The 18,618-nt window shown below is 42.9% G+C and overlaps 1 protein-coding gene across 1 annotated transcript in view; it reads left to right on the forward strand.

Annotated features, from left to right (window-relative positions):
- Positions 1–423: 423 nt before the first annotated feature.
- Positions 424–18,618, forward strand: part of LRP2 (LDL receptor related protein 2) — a 196,594-nt gene continuing 178,399 nt past the window's right edge. The window contains exon 1 of the mRNA XM_060301487.1: positions 424–551. Within this exon, the coding sequence (XP_060157470.1) occupies positions 476–551 (76 nt within the window). The 5' untranslated portion in view covers positions 424–475. The remainder of the gene's footprint in view (positions 552–18,618) is intronic.

Below are 18,618 nucleotides of genomic sequence, written 5' to 3' on the forward strand. Positions count from 1 at the left end.
GCGCGTATGAATGACCGCGTGTACCTGGGAAGTGTGCGTGCACGTGTGCGTGTGTGCGCGCGAGGGAGAGTATGAGACTGCGTGTGAGGAGTATGTGCCTCTGTGTGCGCGAGGCTGTTTCTGTAGGAGTGCATGCGTGAGTGTGCACGCGTGTGTTCGGGTCCCCGCTCCTCTCGGAGCTGCAAAGTGCAGGGGGCGGGCCGGGCGGCAGGGGGCCTGCCCCGCGGGATTCCCGCATGCTAGTTCCGGGGCGGGCGGGTCTAAAGGGCTTTATGCACTGTCTGGAGGGTGGGGACTGGCGCGGGTAGAAAACGGGATGCCTCGGGCGCGGGGCCCGGCTTTCTGCCACTGGGAGCCCGCCGAGGTGCGGGCCTGAAGGAGCGCTCTCCAGCGGAGGCGCTGCAGTGCTGAGTGCGACGCGCGCCCACCTCCCGGGGAAGGAACGGCGAGGCCGGGGACCCGGACCGTCGCGGGGATGGAGCGTAGGGCGTCGGCGGCGTGCACGCTGCTGCTGGCTTTCGCCGCCTGCCTGGCGCCGGCCAGGGGCCGAGGTAAGAGCTCACCGGCCGGAGTTCCACGCGGAGCGCCGCACTTCCCCGCCTGGGGCAGGGTCGGGTCCGCGGACAGGCGGAGGGGACCGCGGCCGGCAGAGGCCAGGAGCGGGCGGCGGCGCGGCGGCTCCCCCTGGGGCGCTCAGGTTGCCCAGCGCTGGCAGAGCGGGAGCGCCCCTCTTTCGCCCGCCCGGGAAGTGAGCTGTCGCAAACTTGAGAAAGCAGCCCCTCCGGTTTCGGTGACAGCGCACCCCACGGGGACCCCGCCTTTGTTCCCATCGGGGTTTGTCCCAACCCTTCTGGAAGGCACTTTGCGGTTCTCCCCGCGAGTCCGCAGCCTGCTCCCCCCGCTGGTTTACTCTCTCCGGGGCCGAGCGGTCCTTGGCGCTGCTCGGTGCGCAGTTTTCCACCTGCAGCGCCCGGCCCGCGAGTCCCTTCGCGCGCCCAGGCTGCGGGCTCGAGCACCCCGCCTCTCTTCAGCAGCGAAACTTGGTCTCGCCGTGACCCCCAAGAGACCGTATTTCGATAAAGATCATTTACGAGCCAAGATAAGGCCGGGAGGTGGGATTGGTCGAGAGAGCGGCTGATGTGCTGCAGCGTTTTCTTGAAGGGTTTCCCTTTCCACCCGGGAGGGGGGGGCTTTTGTGTTGATGAATGGGCGCGTCTGCGCGGCCAGAGTTTTGAGGGCTCGAATGGAGAAAGTTTCTGCTATGAAGAGCTGTAAACTTCTCTCAAGTCGTCGGGGAGTTTTCGTTTTTTTACAGAAACAGGCGAGGGAAAGAGGAGGAGCAAGTAGTGGAGAGAATAAAAATAGTAAGATGAAAAGGAGAGAAGACAAGCAAGTAGAGAGTAAAAGGGAGAGAAGGAGGGGAAAGAGAGCGGGGAGAGAGAGGGAGAGGGAGAGAGAGAGGGAGAGAGGGAGAGAGAGAGGAAGCTAGGGATGAATGGGAAGGGCGAGGAGGCAGGGGAAGCAGCGAGCTCTCTCCCTGGCTTTGCGTTGCTAGGTAGCAGCCAAGAGCTGCGTGTGACCGACCGCCAGACAGACAGAGCGAACTCTGCTGCCTCCACGGGGACTAATCTGTCTGTGGGGAATGGGAGACCCCCCCCTTCCCCTCCTGCTCGGACAACTTAATTGCCCTACAATGAAAATGAAACCCCTATTGTTGTAGGATTAGCCAAAGCAATAAATTGATTTCCCTGGATCACATATTGGGATTGACGGGTGGGGACTGCAGAAGCCCCCACTGATGACGGAGAGAGGGGAGGGCTTGTGGATGGGCCGTGGCATGTATTCAAATGGTTAATCTGCTTTCTTTCCTCAATTCTTAGCGTAAGCTCTTTAGAAGGAATCAACTAAGTAATTATACAGCAACTCCTAGCAGTACCCATTGCAGACTTCCTGGGAAGAAGTTTGGAAACGCCAACAAACCCCACTGGTTGTGTAAAAATCTTTGGAAAAGGAGGGGAGGCAGGGGGAGAACGTCAATAATTCTAACTTTGAACACCTTTTCTCACTGTTGGTAACACAGAAAGAGGATTTATTATTATTGTGGAGGGTTTACTGCAGTGCTTAGGGTTATATATATCTCGTGTCCTAAATATAGCCATAGGATTTACTGTATGTTCCTGTCAGTGCCTGGCAAAAGGAAATGTCCGGATTCAACTGGGATACATCTGGGTTGTCCGCATACAACCAAAACAGATGTTCTCTTCCCTGGATTGATGGTTTAGTCACCAAATAACCTGTACTTACTCTTCTTGGTAGTTTAGACCCATCCATCTTTCATTCTATAATAATAATAACATAATAATAATATGTATAGTAATAGTAACATATCATATACTTATATATGTGGCAGGCCCTGTTCTAAGTATTTTACACTTCTTGACATTTAATCTTTACCATACCTCTTTGAAGTAAGTACTCTTACTATTTCAGTTTTACAGATGGGAAATGGAGGCATAGAACAATTAACTTGCCCAAGGTCATGCTGCTAGGAAATTACAGAGCTGTGAGGCAAATCCAAGAGATTCTGACTCCAGAGGCTATAATTTAACTCCTACTGTATGTGGCTCTCTATCTCTTTTGTACCAAAAATGTCATGCCCCCTAAGTTACTGTCCCCGTGTGAAGTAACTAAGGAAGCTGAGGGGCATTTTGCAAGTTTTTGCCACATAATGTAAAGTCTGCTTACTGCTCATAACTAGGTATTTTCAGAAACTCTTTTCTGGTTTCTATCACCTGAATCCTACTATCCTCACTCCCAGTCCTCCTTGATCATTTTTACATATATGTCCTCTGAATGTCCTCAGCCTGGGTGTTTAAGAAGATTTCTAGATTCCTGTTGTATTGATTTTTGATTTAGATGAAGTAAAGTATGATGACAGTGTAAATGCCCTTATTTTAGCATAAAATATTTCAGGTAAGATCTTACTGCAAACTTTGTATCATTAGAAGTCGGAAAGAGTGTCATAGTTAGTCTTTCAAAAAATATCACATATCTGTAGCTAAAAATTATTTGCATTGTCCTCTATTTTGTATAATGCTGTTTAAGAAAAAAAAATGTGGGAGGGCCTGAACTCCATCAATGGCTTCACTACTTTCTAGCTGTGTGACCTTGGGGAAGTCATTTAACTTTGCATGGCTCAGATTGCTTATCTGTAAAATTGGTATGCTGATGAGAGAATCTATTCCATGACATTTTACGAACATAAAGAGATAAATGTGCTTAGTGTGGTGTAAGGCATGGTAGACAGTTTTCATAAATAAACTAGCAGCTCTTTTTATTATATTGATCAACAATAAATGTTACTTTTTTTTTTGCTTACTACTCATATTTCTAATTTCCAAATGCACATAGGAAAGTCTTTAAGCATTTTCCATTTAACATTTCTTTGAGGAATTCCCAGATTCCAGGATGTGATTTGAAGTTTTTTGAGAAAATGGTGTTGATTCTCAGGACAATGATATTCTTTCATCCAACAGAAGTTTGGTTGTGCCCTTAATAGTATCAGCTTTTATGACAATTACATCTTTGGGTGCAGTTTATATGGTTAAAAGGATTGTGTGGCCAGCAACAAACAGGCAACATTTTGGTTCCATCACATCTCTGATACCTGCTTCTGCTTTTATTTCACAGCAGTTGGCTTCTCTTTCTCTAATTGAAGTTCTTCCTTGCCAGTCTTTGGGGCTTCTGCTTAAACTCCCTTCAACAGTGTGCTTGTCCTGTTTTAATAGAAACTTTAATAACCTTAGATATCAACTGGTCTTCTTGCATTATTTTATAGATAAGTAACTAAACCCTGGAGGGAGACTGAAAGGGAGTGAAAGGGTGGGGATTAAGTGCCTTGCCTAAGGGCATATGACCTGTGATAGAGCCAGGATCTGAACCTGAGTCTCCTCTCCTCATTCTACAGGACCTTTTTTAGAGACATGTCCTCTAAATGTCCCCAGGTTGAGGAAATTTCTAGATTCCTTTTTTGTTGATCCTGACTTATCAGATGAGGCAAAGTATGATGAAGAGATTTGATCTTGGCGAATCTTCAGTTGGCTGGGTCACCTGTCTCAGGCCTAAGCTGAATCTTATGATAACCATGTGTTTTTAGCTTGGTCCAGAACTTATGCCATGTCAGCACCCCAACTCCCAAAGTCTCTGCCTCTGGATCCATTTTTCAAAACCTTGGGCCATCAGAGCATATTCCTGAAGGTCTCTGGGTTTTGTAGTGAAGGCTGCTACATGACTAGATTTTTAGTCTTATTCAAGGTAATTATTCGGTCATGGTTAATCACTGTCCATGTTCTTTAGTCATGTGCTCTAAGAACACTGACAGGTTTCAAAAAATGTAAATTAAAAGTTGAAGAAATCATTTTAAAATAATGATATCAAGAACTTAAATGTATTTCCCATGTGACTAGAAGCACATTGCAATGTTGTCTTTGGGGTTTCTGCTAAGTCCTAGTAGCTGGAACAAGGTATGTAGAAAGTTGAGGTGCTTACAGCAGTTTGTTGAATTGAAAAGAGTTGGTATAACTCAAATAGTTATATCATATTCTATTAACTTTGTGATCTTGAGGAATTAAAAAAAATTGTCACCACTGTGGCATTCCACAAACATTTATTAATAAGTATCCACAGTGTGCTAGTGAGTCAGCAGTATCAACACTGCAGAAAGGTTAAGGAGGATGAGAACTGAAAAGAGGAATCTAGGTTTCACAATTAAAATGGTCTGCAACTTTGCCTTTAAGATTCTGAGATCGTCATTCTCTAGTTCCTAATAACTCTGGCTATGATCTCACCAATATTAGAAAGATTTGACATGTTCCAGCCTCCGTGTTTTGGGCTGCTTCTTTAGAATGATCAGGTTGGTAGATGTTTTGAAATGTCAGAGACATTTCTTTGATGCTCCCCATGTTTCTATAGGGGTCTGTGCAAATGTTTCCTAATTGATTTCTTGACAGTCTTAGCATTGTGAGACAAAGTAGGAAGAGTGTGAGATTTTGGGGTTAGGGGATCTGGGTTTGAAACTTGCCCCTGCCGTTTGCTATCTGGGAAATTCATTACAGTGTACTCAACTGCTCTGGCTTGGTTTTATCTGTAAAACAGGCATATATCTACCTGATAGGGTGGCTATGCCAATTAACTGAGGTGCGTGTGAAGTGTTCTTTACACTGTGAGGTCTCATATATTCTTCTATCCATCATTACTGCCTTCTTCAAGGATCTAACTTTTTCCAAACTTGAGGAGAAGATATTGTATCTTGGTATCCTTTTTTTATTTTTATTTTTTTAATACAACTGATCCTTTGATATTCCTGGGCATGTTTGACATAGTGCTTTAGTGACTACAACAACTTTACATAGTAGTCTAAATTCTCATGTTTGTGAATGACAGAAACCTAAGTTAAACAGCTTGAAGCCAAAAGGGAAGTTTCTTGAAATATGGAATTGAAAAGATAGAGCCGTTAGGTTGAACCATATGGGATTTTGCTGTTTTTCTAGGTCAGAAATAGTCAAATATGGCAATTTCACTTGGTTCAACCTAGTACAAATGGGGGCTCAGCATATGTCATGCTGATCTGGATTCTCTTTCTATCTTCTGGCCCTGAGATGACTCTGTTCTCTAGCGTGTTCTTCTCTGGTGTTATAAGATGGCTGTTAATGGCTTTTGGAGGCACATCCTTTCATGTCATGACCAATGGGAAAGAGCAAGAGTTTTTGTCTTAATTGTTCTCTGCAAAAGTCTCAGTTGCATTTCAGGGGCTCTGCTTAGGTCATAAGCTTATCGGAGAACCAATCGCTGTATCCAGGGATGTGAAGTGTGCCTATAGCTTAGACTTGAGTCACATGCTTGGTCCCTGAAGTCATAGACTAAGGCTAGACCCCAGAGGGAAAATTGGGTAAGGCTCCCAGGAGAATTGTGAACAGATGTAGGGCTGCAAAAACAACATGCGTCTAGAACACCTTATCAGATAAAACCATTTTTCCACGTTATGTATGAAGACAGACTTGAAAAGGCTGTAGAAATTTCTCAAGAGCAGGCAGTCCTGGGGTAACTCAATAATTGAAGGGGGGAAAGTATTGGAAACATTTAAGGCAAAAGACATGGTGCTGTGTTCGTGTGGTCATGTTGCAACTAGAAGATTTGCTTGTAGCCTAAAGGATTCTTATTTGGAGCAGAACTTTGTGATGGACAGGAATGTTCTATAAAATGAGCTGAGAGATCAAAGCAAGGAGCTCTTGAGTCCATTGTAGGATTTCATTTTTCAGTGAGTCCTAGGTCCTTGCTCCTTTTCCAACTTACTTCATTTGTTTTTATTCCCAAGATGTTGTCCCTTTTCCAGGCACTAGACCTTGGCTGTGAGAAAGAGGTAGAGAGAAAGAAGAGAGAAGAAGGGTTTGGAGACGTATTAAGATGCTTCTATGGAGACAAAATGCACCTTGGTGCAAATCTAAGAGTCCTTAGCATATACCCTAGGGTCTTCTTCTATAAATGGTAGAATAGTTGTCTTTCACACTTCACTGGATTAATTCAGAAATGCCAAACATTTGCACTCTATGCCGATGGTTATTTTGCTGGTCTTTAAGTCTTATTTCTAATATCATGTACCAAGAAACTGGAAACATCAGTTTCCTGGAAATATAAGTCTCTTCAAGAAAATGACAGATTAGACAATGTGAAGTTTCATGTTAAGATCTCTATGCTTTTGGTCATTAGCCCTCAGATCATGCCTAACCCCCAAGGTTGTTGGAAACAGTGAGAAATGAATGAAAGCAGGAAATGTAATTACCATTCTGTGCATTGAAAAGTTAAGCCACTGTTACCATGGATACAATGGCTTGTTTATCGTCCAGATCTTGAGATTCCAAGTTTGGAAGCAATACCAGAGGTCTCCTTTAAGTTTATGTACCATCAGCCTCATGCAGATTCTTAGTAACTTTTAAAATAAGGCTTTACTCACTGATTCACATTAAGTAATAGCATACCTACTTTTGAGTGTCCAGCGGGTGTTGAGGAAACCCAATAAAGGGGAAGAAGACCGCAGCTACAATTCTGTTATGCTAGACTTTCTTGGATTCTCATGTAAAAACATCCTGTCTTATAGTGTCAGAGATTTGCTTGTCACCTTGGGTCCAGTTCTTTGGTTTTTAATCTCATTAACAAGGAGAAGTTTTTCTCAGTAAAGGCTGAAAAATCAAAACTCATTATTTCAATAGGGAAATCCTCAAATAAAATTGAATTTAAGGATAGAAATCTTTTTCATATGTCAATCTTACCTACCTTTTAATCTCACTAAAGGGGAGGAGAAAATGCTAGTGTGTACTTCCACACAGGTTTGATTTTGATGTGGGAAGGGTGTGGAGGATACTTTTTGTTGCAAGAAACAGAAAACCCACCTCAAATTGGCTTAAACAATTAAGGGTATTTATTGGCTCATGTAAGTAAAAACTTCTGAGTCATAGTGGGGTTCAGGTGAGGTGCAGTCATGGCTCCAGTTCTCTCTCTTTGTATTTTTCTTGACTCTACTCCCCTCTAGGTTTCAGCTTTGTTTTCAGCCTGGCTTCCCATATTGTTATATTATAGCTGCCAGGACAAATGGGGCTACATGTTTTCTTGATCCTATCTAAGAACAATTCAACTTTGAGAAGATTTCAGCTATGTTCTCAAAAGCGTTATTTCATCATGATTTATAGAATGCTATAATCTCTAGGGTCCCTAGATGGAAATCACCTAGCTTCCTACATTTGGCATATCATCAAAATCACACGGGGAGTTTTAAATGGTATGTAGATTCTTAGGCCAAAACCCACACTTACTAAATTAGAAGTATGGAATCTGTTTTGTTGAGTAATTCTGAGAGTCAGACAGTTTGGGAACAACTGATCTGGGTAACCTGTCTGATTTTAGTTTTGTAAACTGAAACTAATTTGCCATGGCAAATTCCTTCCAGTAGCAGTGAAGTATACTCTGTTAAATCTGTTCTTTCTTTTGGGTGGGGATGTTAAAAGGTAGTTAGAGTAAGGAGGAAAACTTCTCTTTTATATCTGAGGGTGATATGAAGTACTGGCCCCATTCCTGGTGGTCTCCTTTCCTGGCCAACATGACAGTCCCTCCCTGTAGCTACTATTTGTGTCTTAATTAGATTCTTTGTTCTTTCCCTGGACACCCTTGATGCCCTTCCTCCCACTCTAAGAAACTGAGATTCTTTGAGCTACTACTTCCAACTACTGTTGGAGGTCTTCTTACCCTTTTCCGCCCAAGTCAGGGATTCATCTCAAGAGAATCCTTGGCAGAACTCATTGGAATCTAAAGCAGCCGTCTGTGTTTGGTATGGGAGTATTGGAAAACCTTGTACCTCATTCACTTTATGTCCTAAGCCCAACTCTTTGTTGATCCCACTGGTACTTATAGTCCATTGCTCCTGCCACCTCTTCACTGCCCTTCAAATTCCTCAGTTATTCACTTCCTCAGCTTATATTTTATGGCCCATCGTTAGCATCACTTCCTTGCCTCCACCCTCAGCAGTCTGGTCCTCTTTCCTCAAACCTCCATCCAACACCACCTGCTCAGACAACGTTGCTTCTTATAAACGTGAAAATAGAAGCAATCAACAGAACTCCACAAACTCCCGTAGCTCAACCATCATCACTTGAGCTTCAGCCTGTGTATTTTGTCTTTCCTCCTGTTACTCTGGATGAACTTTCCATGCTCTGTAGTGCAACCAGTTCACTCATGTTCTAGATCACATTCTCTCTCACCTCTCACCATTTGTCTCCTTTCATGAAATCTTCTTTTCCACACATTCCTTCTTGCTATCACCTATTTTCTCTGTTTCTTGGCAAAAATCCCTTGGCAGATTTGTCTTTTTTTTTTTTTGGCTGTGCCACACAGCTTGCAAAATCCCAGCTCCCCAACCAGGGACTGAGCCCAGACCCTTGGCAGTGAGAGCACAGAGTCCCAACCACTGGGACCACCAGGCAGATTTGTCTTTATCCACTGTAGTTTCGCGTCAGTTGTTCTCAAATCCATGCCATTCAAGTTTTTTCCGCGCCCCCCCACCCTTGACAGGTATGTCTTTGGCCAAGGTCACCGATGACCTCCATGTTGTTAAATCCAAAGATCCATTCTCAGCTCTCATCTTGTTTAGCTGATTAGCAACGTTGCACACAGTGTGTCCTGCCTTCCTCCATGAAACCACATTCTCCTAGTTTCCTTCCTTCCTTGCTGGCCTCTCCTTGGTTTCTCATGCTTGTTCTCATCCACCTTCCTGATTACTTTTCATCTCTATCTACATTACTTTGGTTGCCTCATCCTGTCTCTTTAAATACCATCTGTATGCAGACAACTTACAAATTTATGAGTGTAATCCAGACCCTACCGTAAACTCTAGTCCTATATGTCCAACTGCTTATTTGATATATCCACCTGGTTGTGCAATAGTCATTTCAGACTTATGTCCAAAAACTGAACTCCTGATCTCCACTAATGCCCCAAACCTGCTTTCTCCATAGATTTCCCCATATTAGTAAGTGGCTTCTCCATCCTTGTTCAGACTCCAAACCTTGGACTCTGCTCTGACTCCTCTTTTTCTTTTATACCTCACATCCAATACGTCAGACAATCCCATTGTTTCGATCATCAGAATACATGTAGAATCCAACCACTTTTCGTCTTTACCACTACTGCATTGATCCAAGTCATGGTCACGTCTTACCTGGATTATTGCAATAGCTTCCCTACTGATCACCTGCTTCCCTTCTGTCCCCCTTCTGTCAACTCTCAACCCCCTTTTAGAAACCAGTCAGATCCTGTCACTCCTCTGCTCAAAAGCTCCAATGGCTTTTGTCCCACACTAGGTGGGTTTTCCAGAAACAGACGCTGAGATGGAGTTTGGAATGCAAGATATTTATTAAGATCAGTGTCTGTGAAGGGAAGGGGAAGAAGCAGAAATAGGCAGAGGAAGAAACTGAACTGTAACAAGGTCTTGCTTGACCCAGTGGGGAGTTCTGGAGCTACAGTTGGCAGAGAGAGTGTTCTATGTGTCAGGCTGAAATGGCCTTCCTCAGTTGCTAGATGTGGCCTGCCCTGGCAAGGTACCTTATTCTACAACTGAGATGGACCTCAGAGGAGCTCAGTGTAGGTAGAAAGTCCTTCCCTGCAGCTGGTCCTTCCTTGAAGGGGAATCTGGGTGGTACATCTCCTCATCTACCTGTCTATCATTGCTTCCCAGCTCATAAAGAGTCAATGTCCAAGTAGACCCTAACCATCTGGCCTGCACATCACCTCCCTGAACTATCTCCTTCTCTCTCCCACTCACGTTGCTCTAGGTGCAATGATATTCTTGCTTTTTCCCCAACGCAGTGAGCACCTTAAGGCCTTCATACTGGCTTTCTCTCTTCCTGAACATTCTTGCCTCAGACTGTGTATGACTTGTCCCTCACCTTCGATAGGTCACTGCTTATATGTCACTTTCTCAGTGTCACCTTCTCTGATTTTTTCCTCTTACTTTCTTCATTGCACTTAACACCCTCTGACATGATGGACATAATTTATTTTTTTTTTAATTTACTTTGTTGTCCCTTCCCTAAGATATGAATTCCAAGAGGGCAGGCATTTTTCTGTCTTATTCATTGACTTATCCCTAGTGTCCATAATAGGGCTAACTAAATACATATAAGTTGAATGAATGATGGATAGATGTCACCATGAGCGCTAAAACCAAGAAGGGCAGCCTAAGCTCATCACCATGTCCTTGGTATTGCCAGCCCTTAATTCTGCCGGGCTTCTGGAGGCCTCATCAAGGTCCTGATGGGGAAAAAAGAAAATTGCTGTCTCTATCGAAACAAGTGGCTTAGCAACACTGTTTCTCTCCATTTGACTCTCCCCCTTCCTCCGCCTCACTGCCCCCCAACTACTGATGAATCCCAGTGCATTTGATAGTAGCGGATTCTGCATCAGCCTTTTTAACTTCCACCCCAGACACTTGGTTACCCTGTGAGGATCCCCTGTACATACAGAATGGGGCTATTTTAGGGACGGATTTGATACAGTTGCTTCTACGAAAAGATAAGCCAAAGTTTTTAGACTTTATGTTAGTGGACTGTCATTCTGTGTTTAAACAGAACACAAAAGAAATCTGTCTGAGACCGTGGCACAGTGAAAACAGCCTTGATCAGACAAAAGGCCCTCTTTGAAGAGGGGAGTGGTTTCTCAACTTGGGGAGGCGGCGTAGACTATGGAGGAAAGAACATCACATGTCAAGTCAGGACATTCATGGGTCTTGTTCCTGATGAATGAACCAAAAATGGGCCCAACCGAAGAGGGCCAGACTGCTGAAAAATGCCTGTGGCTGCTTGTCCCTAGGCACAATCTTTCTCACTTTAGACCCCATTCTTTTTTTTTTTTTTTAATTTGGCCGTGTCGGGTCTTAGTTGCAGCATGCGGGATCTTTCGTTGCAGCACATGGGCTCTCTAGTTGTGGCATGCGGGCTTAGTTGCCCCACGACATGTGGCATCTTAGTTCCCCGACCAGGGATCGACCCCATGTCCCCTACAATGGAAGGTGGATTCTTAACCACTGGACCACCAGGGAAGTCCCTAGACCCCATTCTTTTGATGAGTTCATAATGCAACCGTGACCAAATAGGTGAGAGGCAGAGGAGTGACTCAGAGACATGCATGTATGGGTGAAGAAGTTGGGAGAATGACCTGACATAACTACTGCTAAAAAATTTGAGTGCTTTCTATGTGCCTGATACAGTCCTAAGTGTTTTACAGGCGTAACTTTACCCACTTCTTTATTAACAGTTTGAACTTTATGGATAAAGGAGCAAGGCAAAGACAGGTGAGGTCATTTGCCCACAGCCATCTAGTTATTAAGTGGTGGAACCAAGATTTGAACCCAGAGTCCTTAATCTTATGTGTTATCACTGTGGGTAAGTAGGAGCAAGTGCAAGATAGTGCCTCTGTATCAATCAAACAAACCCTCAGTTAATGGCTCATATTATGATCAGGTGACCTCATTTCAGAAGCTGGTACCTTTGCAACTCAACTCTTGGACATTTTTGTGCTACTTTTGTCAGTCATTCGTTCGTTCATTCATTACACGTCAATGGAGACCATATCATGCTTTGGCATGTGTAACTGGGTACAACAGAGGACAGAGAGATTCCTGCCACATGGGCCTATCCAAAACAGCTTACTCTTGAAAAGTGCATTTCCATTTTAACCTAGTTTTCCCTCTATACTCTTTTGGTACTGGCTGATTCCTGCTTGCTGACTTTCTCCTATACTACCATTCCTTTATCTAGGAATGTCCTCTTCTCTATAGTTACACATCTTTTAATTCAGAAGACCCTTCCCCAATCAGAGAGTTCTATTCTAACTTCCTCTTTGGGATGGCGGTGATGTACAGATTTTTAAAGTCTGCTGTTGCTTAATACAGATGGAAAAATTCCTACTAAGTTCTCTTATTCAAAGTCCTAGAAGAAAGTAATGAACAACCAAATGAGAACTGAGACTCTTTACAGCTGAGAAGTTTAATCGTGTAGAGATGGGGAAGGCGTTTGCCTGTGGGCCGGAAGGGCGGGAAGGGCTGGAAGTGCTGAAACATCTCTTGGCTCCAAAGCATCTCTCACCCTGGCCAAAGATGTCTGCTCTGTCACCATTAGAGCCAGTTCTTTAGAGTAAGACACTCTTCCCCCCGAAACTCTGGTTAAAGTGAGACATGTTTACCCCGTCTGGTAAAGTAGTTCGTTGAGATAATAACGCACAGTAAACATTTGTCAGCGTGAGGTTCAGAAAGAATGAGACGCAAAGCTGATGGTTTGTTGCGGTGGTGGTGCGAAAGAAGGGAAGAAGGCACCAGAAGGTGAGTCCTGAAAGGGAGCCAACCTCATCTCCTAATTATTTTGCCTAAATCAGCTTTTCTGGGGAAAAAAGATATTATTGCTTGTGCTTTTCCCTTAGGGTGACATTATGGGGAGCTTCTGCTGTGAATCTGTCAAAAGGATGTCAAAGATAGCACTTCTTACTTTCTAGTAAGGCTCTCCTTCCTCTAATTAGCTTAGCTGAAATACAATTGTTAGAACAAAAGGAAAGGTTGATCCTAAAAGCAACAAAGTTGCAGCACTCTATCAATCATTCCTTTGGGATTCATCGGCATCAGGTAAGGTTGAGAGGAAGCTGTTGGATTTAGTGTAAATGGAAGTTATAATTTTTCTAGACCATAATGATGACTATTGATAGGAAATCCAGTTTTCTTCCTTAGTTAGTATGCAATAAAAAAAAACAGTTTGCAAATGAATAAAGTGAAATCCACACATTTCCCAAATCTGTTGCTAAATGGTTAATTTTTATGTGCCACCACTTTGAATTATTTTTCCAGTTCACTTCTGGCATAAAAATTTACTTCTCCCCTAATATTTGGTGCAGCGAGGTGTTGAAAGAATTTGCTAAGTAATCACTGGAAGCTAAGATTCTAGTGAAAAACAAAATGCATGGTTTAAAAATTGAATGTACTAACTCGGAGACAGCAAAAATTAGATGCTTCTTGCTGTAAATAATTAAACCCAGCAGGGCAGACAGGAGAGAACATGGGACTTGAGCTAAGAAGGATGCATAGTGTATTGAACACTTTCACTTCCCTGTAAGGGAAATCAAAGAGGTCTTTAATAGTTGTTGCTGATTGTGAATATGTGCCACAAAATCCCACTGTAATCCAGATTTATTTTTCAAGCATTTTGCTTTGATTGAAGGAATGAGAAAGTGAAGGGAAGAGGAACGGTATTCGATTGAGGCCCTTTAGCCCTCTTTTTCTCTAGGAGGTCCAAGTGTGGTTTGTCACTGTGACCTGGGGCTTTGGTTCCCTTCAGGGCCTTCTTGCGCTGGGGTTGCATTGGTAGATCAAAGACAACTGGTTCTATTTTCTTGCCAAGAAGCAGTGGATATACTAATTGAGAAGTGGACTGACACGAGACACATAGGATGGATTCTTTCTGATTTTCTCTAACAGGGCTGGTTTCCTTAGTCTCCCTACCTCCTCCACTTTTTTCGAGGTGGGGGGCAAGTAACTGGCCTTAATTTTTCTATCTGTGTAAAAGGGAATAAGATTTTACAGCTTTCATACGGGTGGGCTTGAATATTAGCCTTAATGAAGTGCTTTATTTTATTATTTAAAAAATTAACGTAGGGCTTCCCTGGTGGCGCAGTGGTTGAGAGCCCGCCTGCCGATGCAGGGGACACGGGTTCATGACCCGGTCTGGGAAGATCCCACATGCCGCGGAGCGGCTGGGCCTGTGAGCCATGGCCGCTGAGCCTGCACGTCCGGAGCCTGTGCTCCGCAACAGGAGAGGCCACAACAGTGAGAGAGAGGCCCGTGTACCGCAAAAAAAAAAAAGAAGAAAAAAAATTTAACGTAGACTAAAATGGTGTGTGTATAGTTCTATAAATTTTCATACATGTATATATTCATGTAACCAGCACCGCAATTGGGATTAGAACAGTTTAATAACCCCCACTCCCTCGATTCCCTTATGCTATTCCTTTGTAGTCACACCCTCCAAATAAAGTTTCTAAGTTCTTTTTCTGAAAACTCACTTTCCCACATGAAAGCCTCAATTTCTGCCTTTCATTTGTTCATTTTAATTCAGGAAGTGTTTCTAGCTCATTTCTGAAGTAATTCAAAATGACATGGGTGAATGGTAAGTTTGCAAGGCTGGTTTCCCCTTATTGTATGGAGGAAAAAACTGGAAAGATGGAAGCTCTTTCAGTATAGCCATAGAGGAAAAAAATTGCCTAAACTTGGCTTGTTGCTAGATTGGAATCTGCAAAGAAAACACACGCAAGAAATCTCCCTTGAAGAGGAGGACAGAGGTTTATTTTTTATTTAACGATTTACCCCTTGACACCTGGGAAATGATTAGTTGATGTTTTCAAAGAAGATTAAGTCAGTGTGGTTAATTAACTGTGGTAATCAGGTGACTTAAATTAATTAACTCCTTGTTAACAATTTCCATCAATTTTGTAAATAAATGACTAAATCAGTAAATTATATTCTTAAGATTAAAGGCTTTATTTCCTGATTTATTTTATTGATGACAAATTAGAGATTTTTCTCCTCATCTCATTCCCTTCCTGCCAACCTGACAAATGAGAACTAGCTGGTTATAGTTCGAGAGGAACACACCAGAGTACCTTTTAATATGTGGTTTTAAGGAAAAGTCAGGCTAAAGGACACTTTTGCTCCTTCATCTCAGCACATTTTAAAAGATTTAGGGGAATGAAACTTAAGAAGTATGTACATAGCAACATTAAGGGAGAATGGAGGTAGCAAGTAATGATGAAACTCACTCCAGGATAAGCTTTTTACTATGAAGTTTTTAATGTTTTATTTTCTTTCTTTTTTCTAAGTGAAAAGTGAATGAGGGATATAATAACATGAGACAATTCGGCTTTGAGCTAGAAATAAATTTTAATGGATAATTAGGTGTTCTATTTAGAAGGAATTTATCAAAATGTTGGGATATAGTGATTGCATTAGTCAGTAAAGCTTGATTGCAGGTTTAAAATGCCATGCAAATATACAACTAGAATGTTCTTACTTTTTAGAATCTTTATAATTGAAAATTCCCTTCCCTGCTTACATGATTATGTCTTGGTCTCCAATGAAACATGTGAGCTGGAACATTACCCACCTGTCCCCCATGCCCTCAAATATGCCATTGCATTTTCTGAAAGGCATTGAACACTCAGGGGATTTGCATTGTGAGACAGATGCTATAGGGTTATTTAGGATTCCTTCTAGAAGGAATATTTGGCATCTTGAATAACTTTTGAGGAGCTACAATATATTTACGTATTTGCAAAAATTCAATGCTAAGATCACTCACATTTTATAAAGAGAAAATTCCTACAGTTTCCTTGAAGGTATAGAAGGCAGCCTCAATTGTGGGAATGAGCTGAAACCAGTGATGTAAATTTACATCTCTGACTGCTAAGCAAAATTTTGGGGTCTTCCTACTATTATGGAAGCTCTCTGGCCACGCCCTCTGCTCCCTTCTCCACCTACCCAAGCATCCTCAATCTCAAGGGTCTTCCCTGGATGTAGTTCACCTGTGGCCAAACCTTTCTGGTGCTGGGGCACTGCCTGGTGTTGTTGGAGTTTTGGAGATTTAGCTCTGTCATGTTCCAGATGTGCCCCTCTGGGCTATTTGACCTCTCTGAGCTTCAGTCTCCTGGACTACTTAGTAATTTCTACTCCACAGGTTCCTGGGAATATTTAAAGGACCTTGTGAGCATGCAAGGTCCTGGCACTTGGTGAGCCTTCAGTAAACATTTAACCCCACAGGGAACCTGGTGCTAAATCATTCATAGTTGACCAGCTCTTGGTTAGGTCAATGCAGCAGAGCAGCCACCATGCTGTGTCTTTTGAAATAAAGGAATCACTTGTCACATTCTCTATCCATAGAAATTGTTGAGGAAAAAAATACAGTTTTTTTTTTTTTTTTTTTTTTTTTAGGAGGGGGAACTGTCAAACAAGGAAGCATTAGAAGACAGGCGTTGTATCTTGCCTTTCTACCCCCCCAAGAACATTTATTTGGACTTTCACCTTTAGGGCTTGAAAGCACAGACCCCAAATGTCATGTTACGTAGTATTTCAAACTTCTCAATGGACTCAGTGTTTCCATTTCGTGTGTCCTGTACCTACTTCCTGTAAACCTGGTCCTCTGCAGAGTTTACTGGTGATGTCTCTGTAACTCTGAGAACAAGAATGATAGAAGCATGGGTCTAAGTAGAGCTCAGGTGTGCCCTCTGGTCAAGGAGAAAGCTCTCCAGAGGGAAGAGTACGTTAAAAGATGAACACTTGGCTTTGTGAGAAGTTTTAATCAGACCACGTAAGAATCATAGTCAATGTTATAACAGTTCCTTATTATTCCGTAAAAATAGAAAAGAGTCAGTGAGAAGTTTAAGAGGTGAAAAGCTATCAGTCAATCCAGATTTGGTTCATAATTACAGTGAATACATTGACGTATTTATTCCACATTTACTGAGAGCCTATTGGGTCCAGAACTGAAGACACAAAGATGAATAAGACATGTACACAAACAGTTGTGCTACAAGGTGAGAGGTGTTGTCATAGAGGTTTGGGAGCACAGGGAAGGGAGTGAAGTCAAGTGGACCTGAGGGGGCCAAGAGCCAGGGAAGAGTGCCCTGATTTGCTATTTGAACAGTCTTTTTTTTTTTTAATTCTAATCAAAAGAGCAGCCATCCTAACTGAAGAAGTATTGTTGTTTCCCAGTGTGGATTTAGATGTAGTTCAGAAATTGACTCCCTATATCAAATGTATACGTATGCTAAGCTAACCAGTCCACTACTTTATTTTTTTATTTTTTGAATTTTATTTTATTTATTGAACAGAGTCTTGAGGAGGGTGTGTTGGCAGGAGATGGAGCTGGGAGAGCCGACTCTGGTGAGACTAGAGGACTTTGTGTGTCAAGCTAAGCAGTTTGGTGCCTTTGAAAAAAATGTAAGCTGGGAAGCACAATGGTTAGACTTAGATTTTTTTTTTTTTTGAAGATAATGCTTTCGCCATGAGGAAAAGCAGATCAACCAGTTAAATTAGAGAATTACTGTAATTATCTGAGAGACAGATGATAAGGGTCAAACTAAACTTGTGGACCTGAAGGTGACCAGAGGGAGAAAGAGTCATTGTGGAATACAGAAAAAGCTTTTATTTGTTGCTGTTTTTGATAATTCCCATTATTTTATTTATTTATTTTTTTTGCGGTACGCGGGCCTCTCACTGCTGTGGCATCTCCCGTTGCGGAGCACAGGCTCCGGACGCGCAGGCTCAGCGGCCATGGCTCACAGGCCTAGCTTCTCCGCGGCACGTGGGATCTTCCCCGACCGGGGCACGAACCCGTGTCCCCTGCATCGGCAGGCGGACTCTCAACCACTGCGCCACCAGGGAAGCCCCCATTATTTGTTTTATAAGTTCATATGTGTTATTTATGGGAATATTAGACATGTGTTTTCAAGGTACATTCATAAATACTCGATGGTATTATCTTGAATCCCCTTATCTGAAAAAGTTCTAGCATATTGGGTATGGCAAGTGATGTTTTCCTTGGTTTTGTTCATTGATTCCTAGTTGGTACAGCTTCCTTGCAGAATATCTGGAAATGTGTAGGGGCATTTTTGGGGTTGTCACTGCTAACATTTAGAGGGCAGACAAGGATGTTAAACCAGCCGCAACACACAGGACAGTTCCACACTACAAGGAATCGTCCGGTCCCAAATGCCAATATTTCTTCTGTCAACCAAGGGCCCATATTGGTTGATAAGGAGTAGACAAAGAGGCAGGAAGGAATAAATACTGGTAATAAGGGCTACATTTGTTGAAACTTATTATGTGTCTGGGATATAGTCACCAGAATTATAGCATTTAGTCCCCATTTTACAAATGTGCAAACTGAGCCAGAGTGGAGGACTATCTCTGGATCTTGCTTTTTTTTTTTTTTTTTTGCGCGGTACGCGGGCCTTTCACTGTTGTGGCCTCTCCCGTTGCGG

The sequence above is a fragment of the Globicephala melas genome, chromosome 7, assembly GCF_963455315.2.
Source record: "Globicephala melas chromosome 7, mGloMel1.2, whole genome shotgun sequence".
NCBI lineage: Eukaryota > Metazoa > Chordata > Mammalia > Artiodactyla > Delphinidae > Globicephala > Globicephala melas.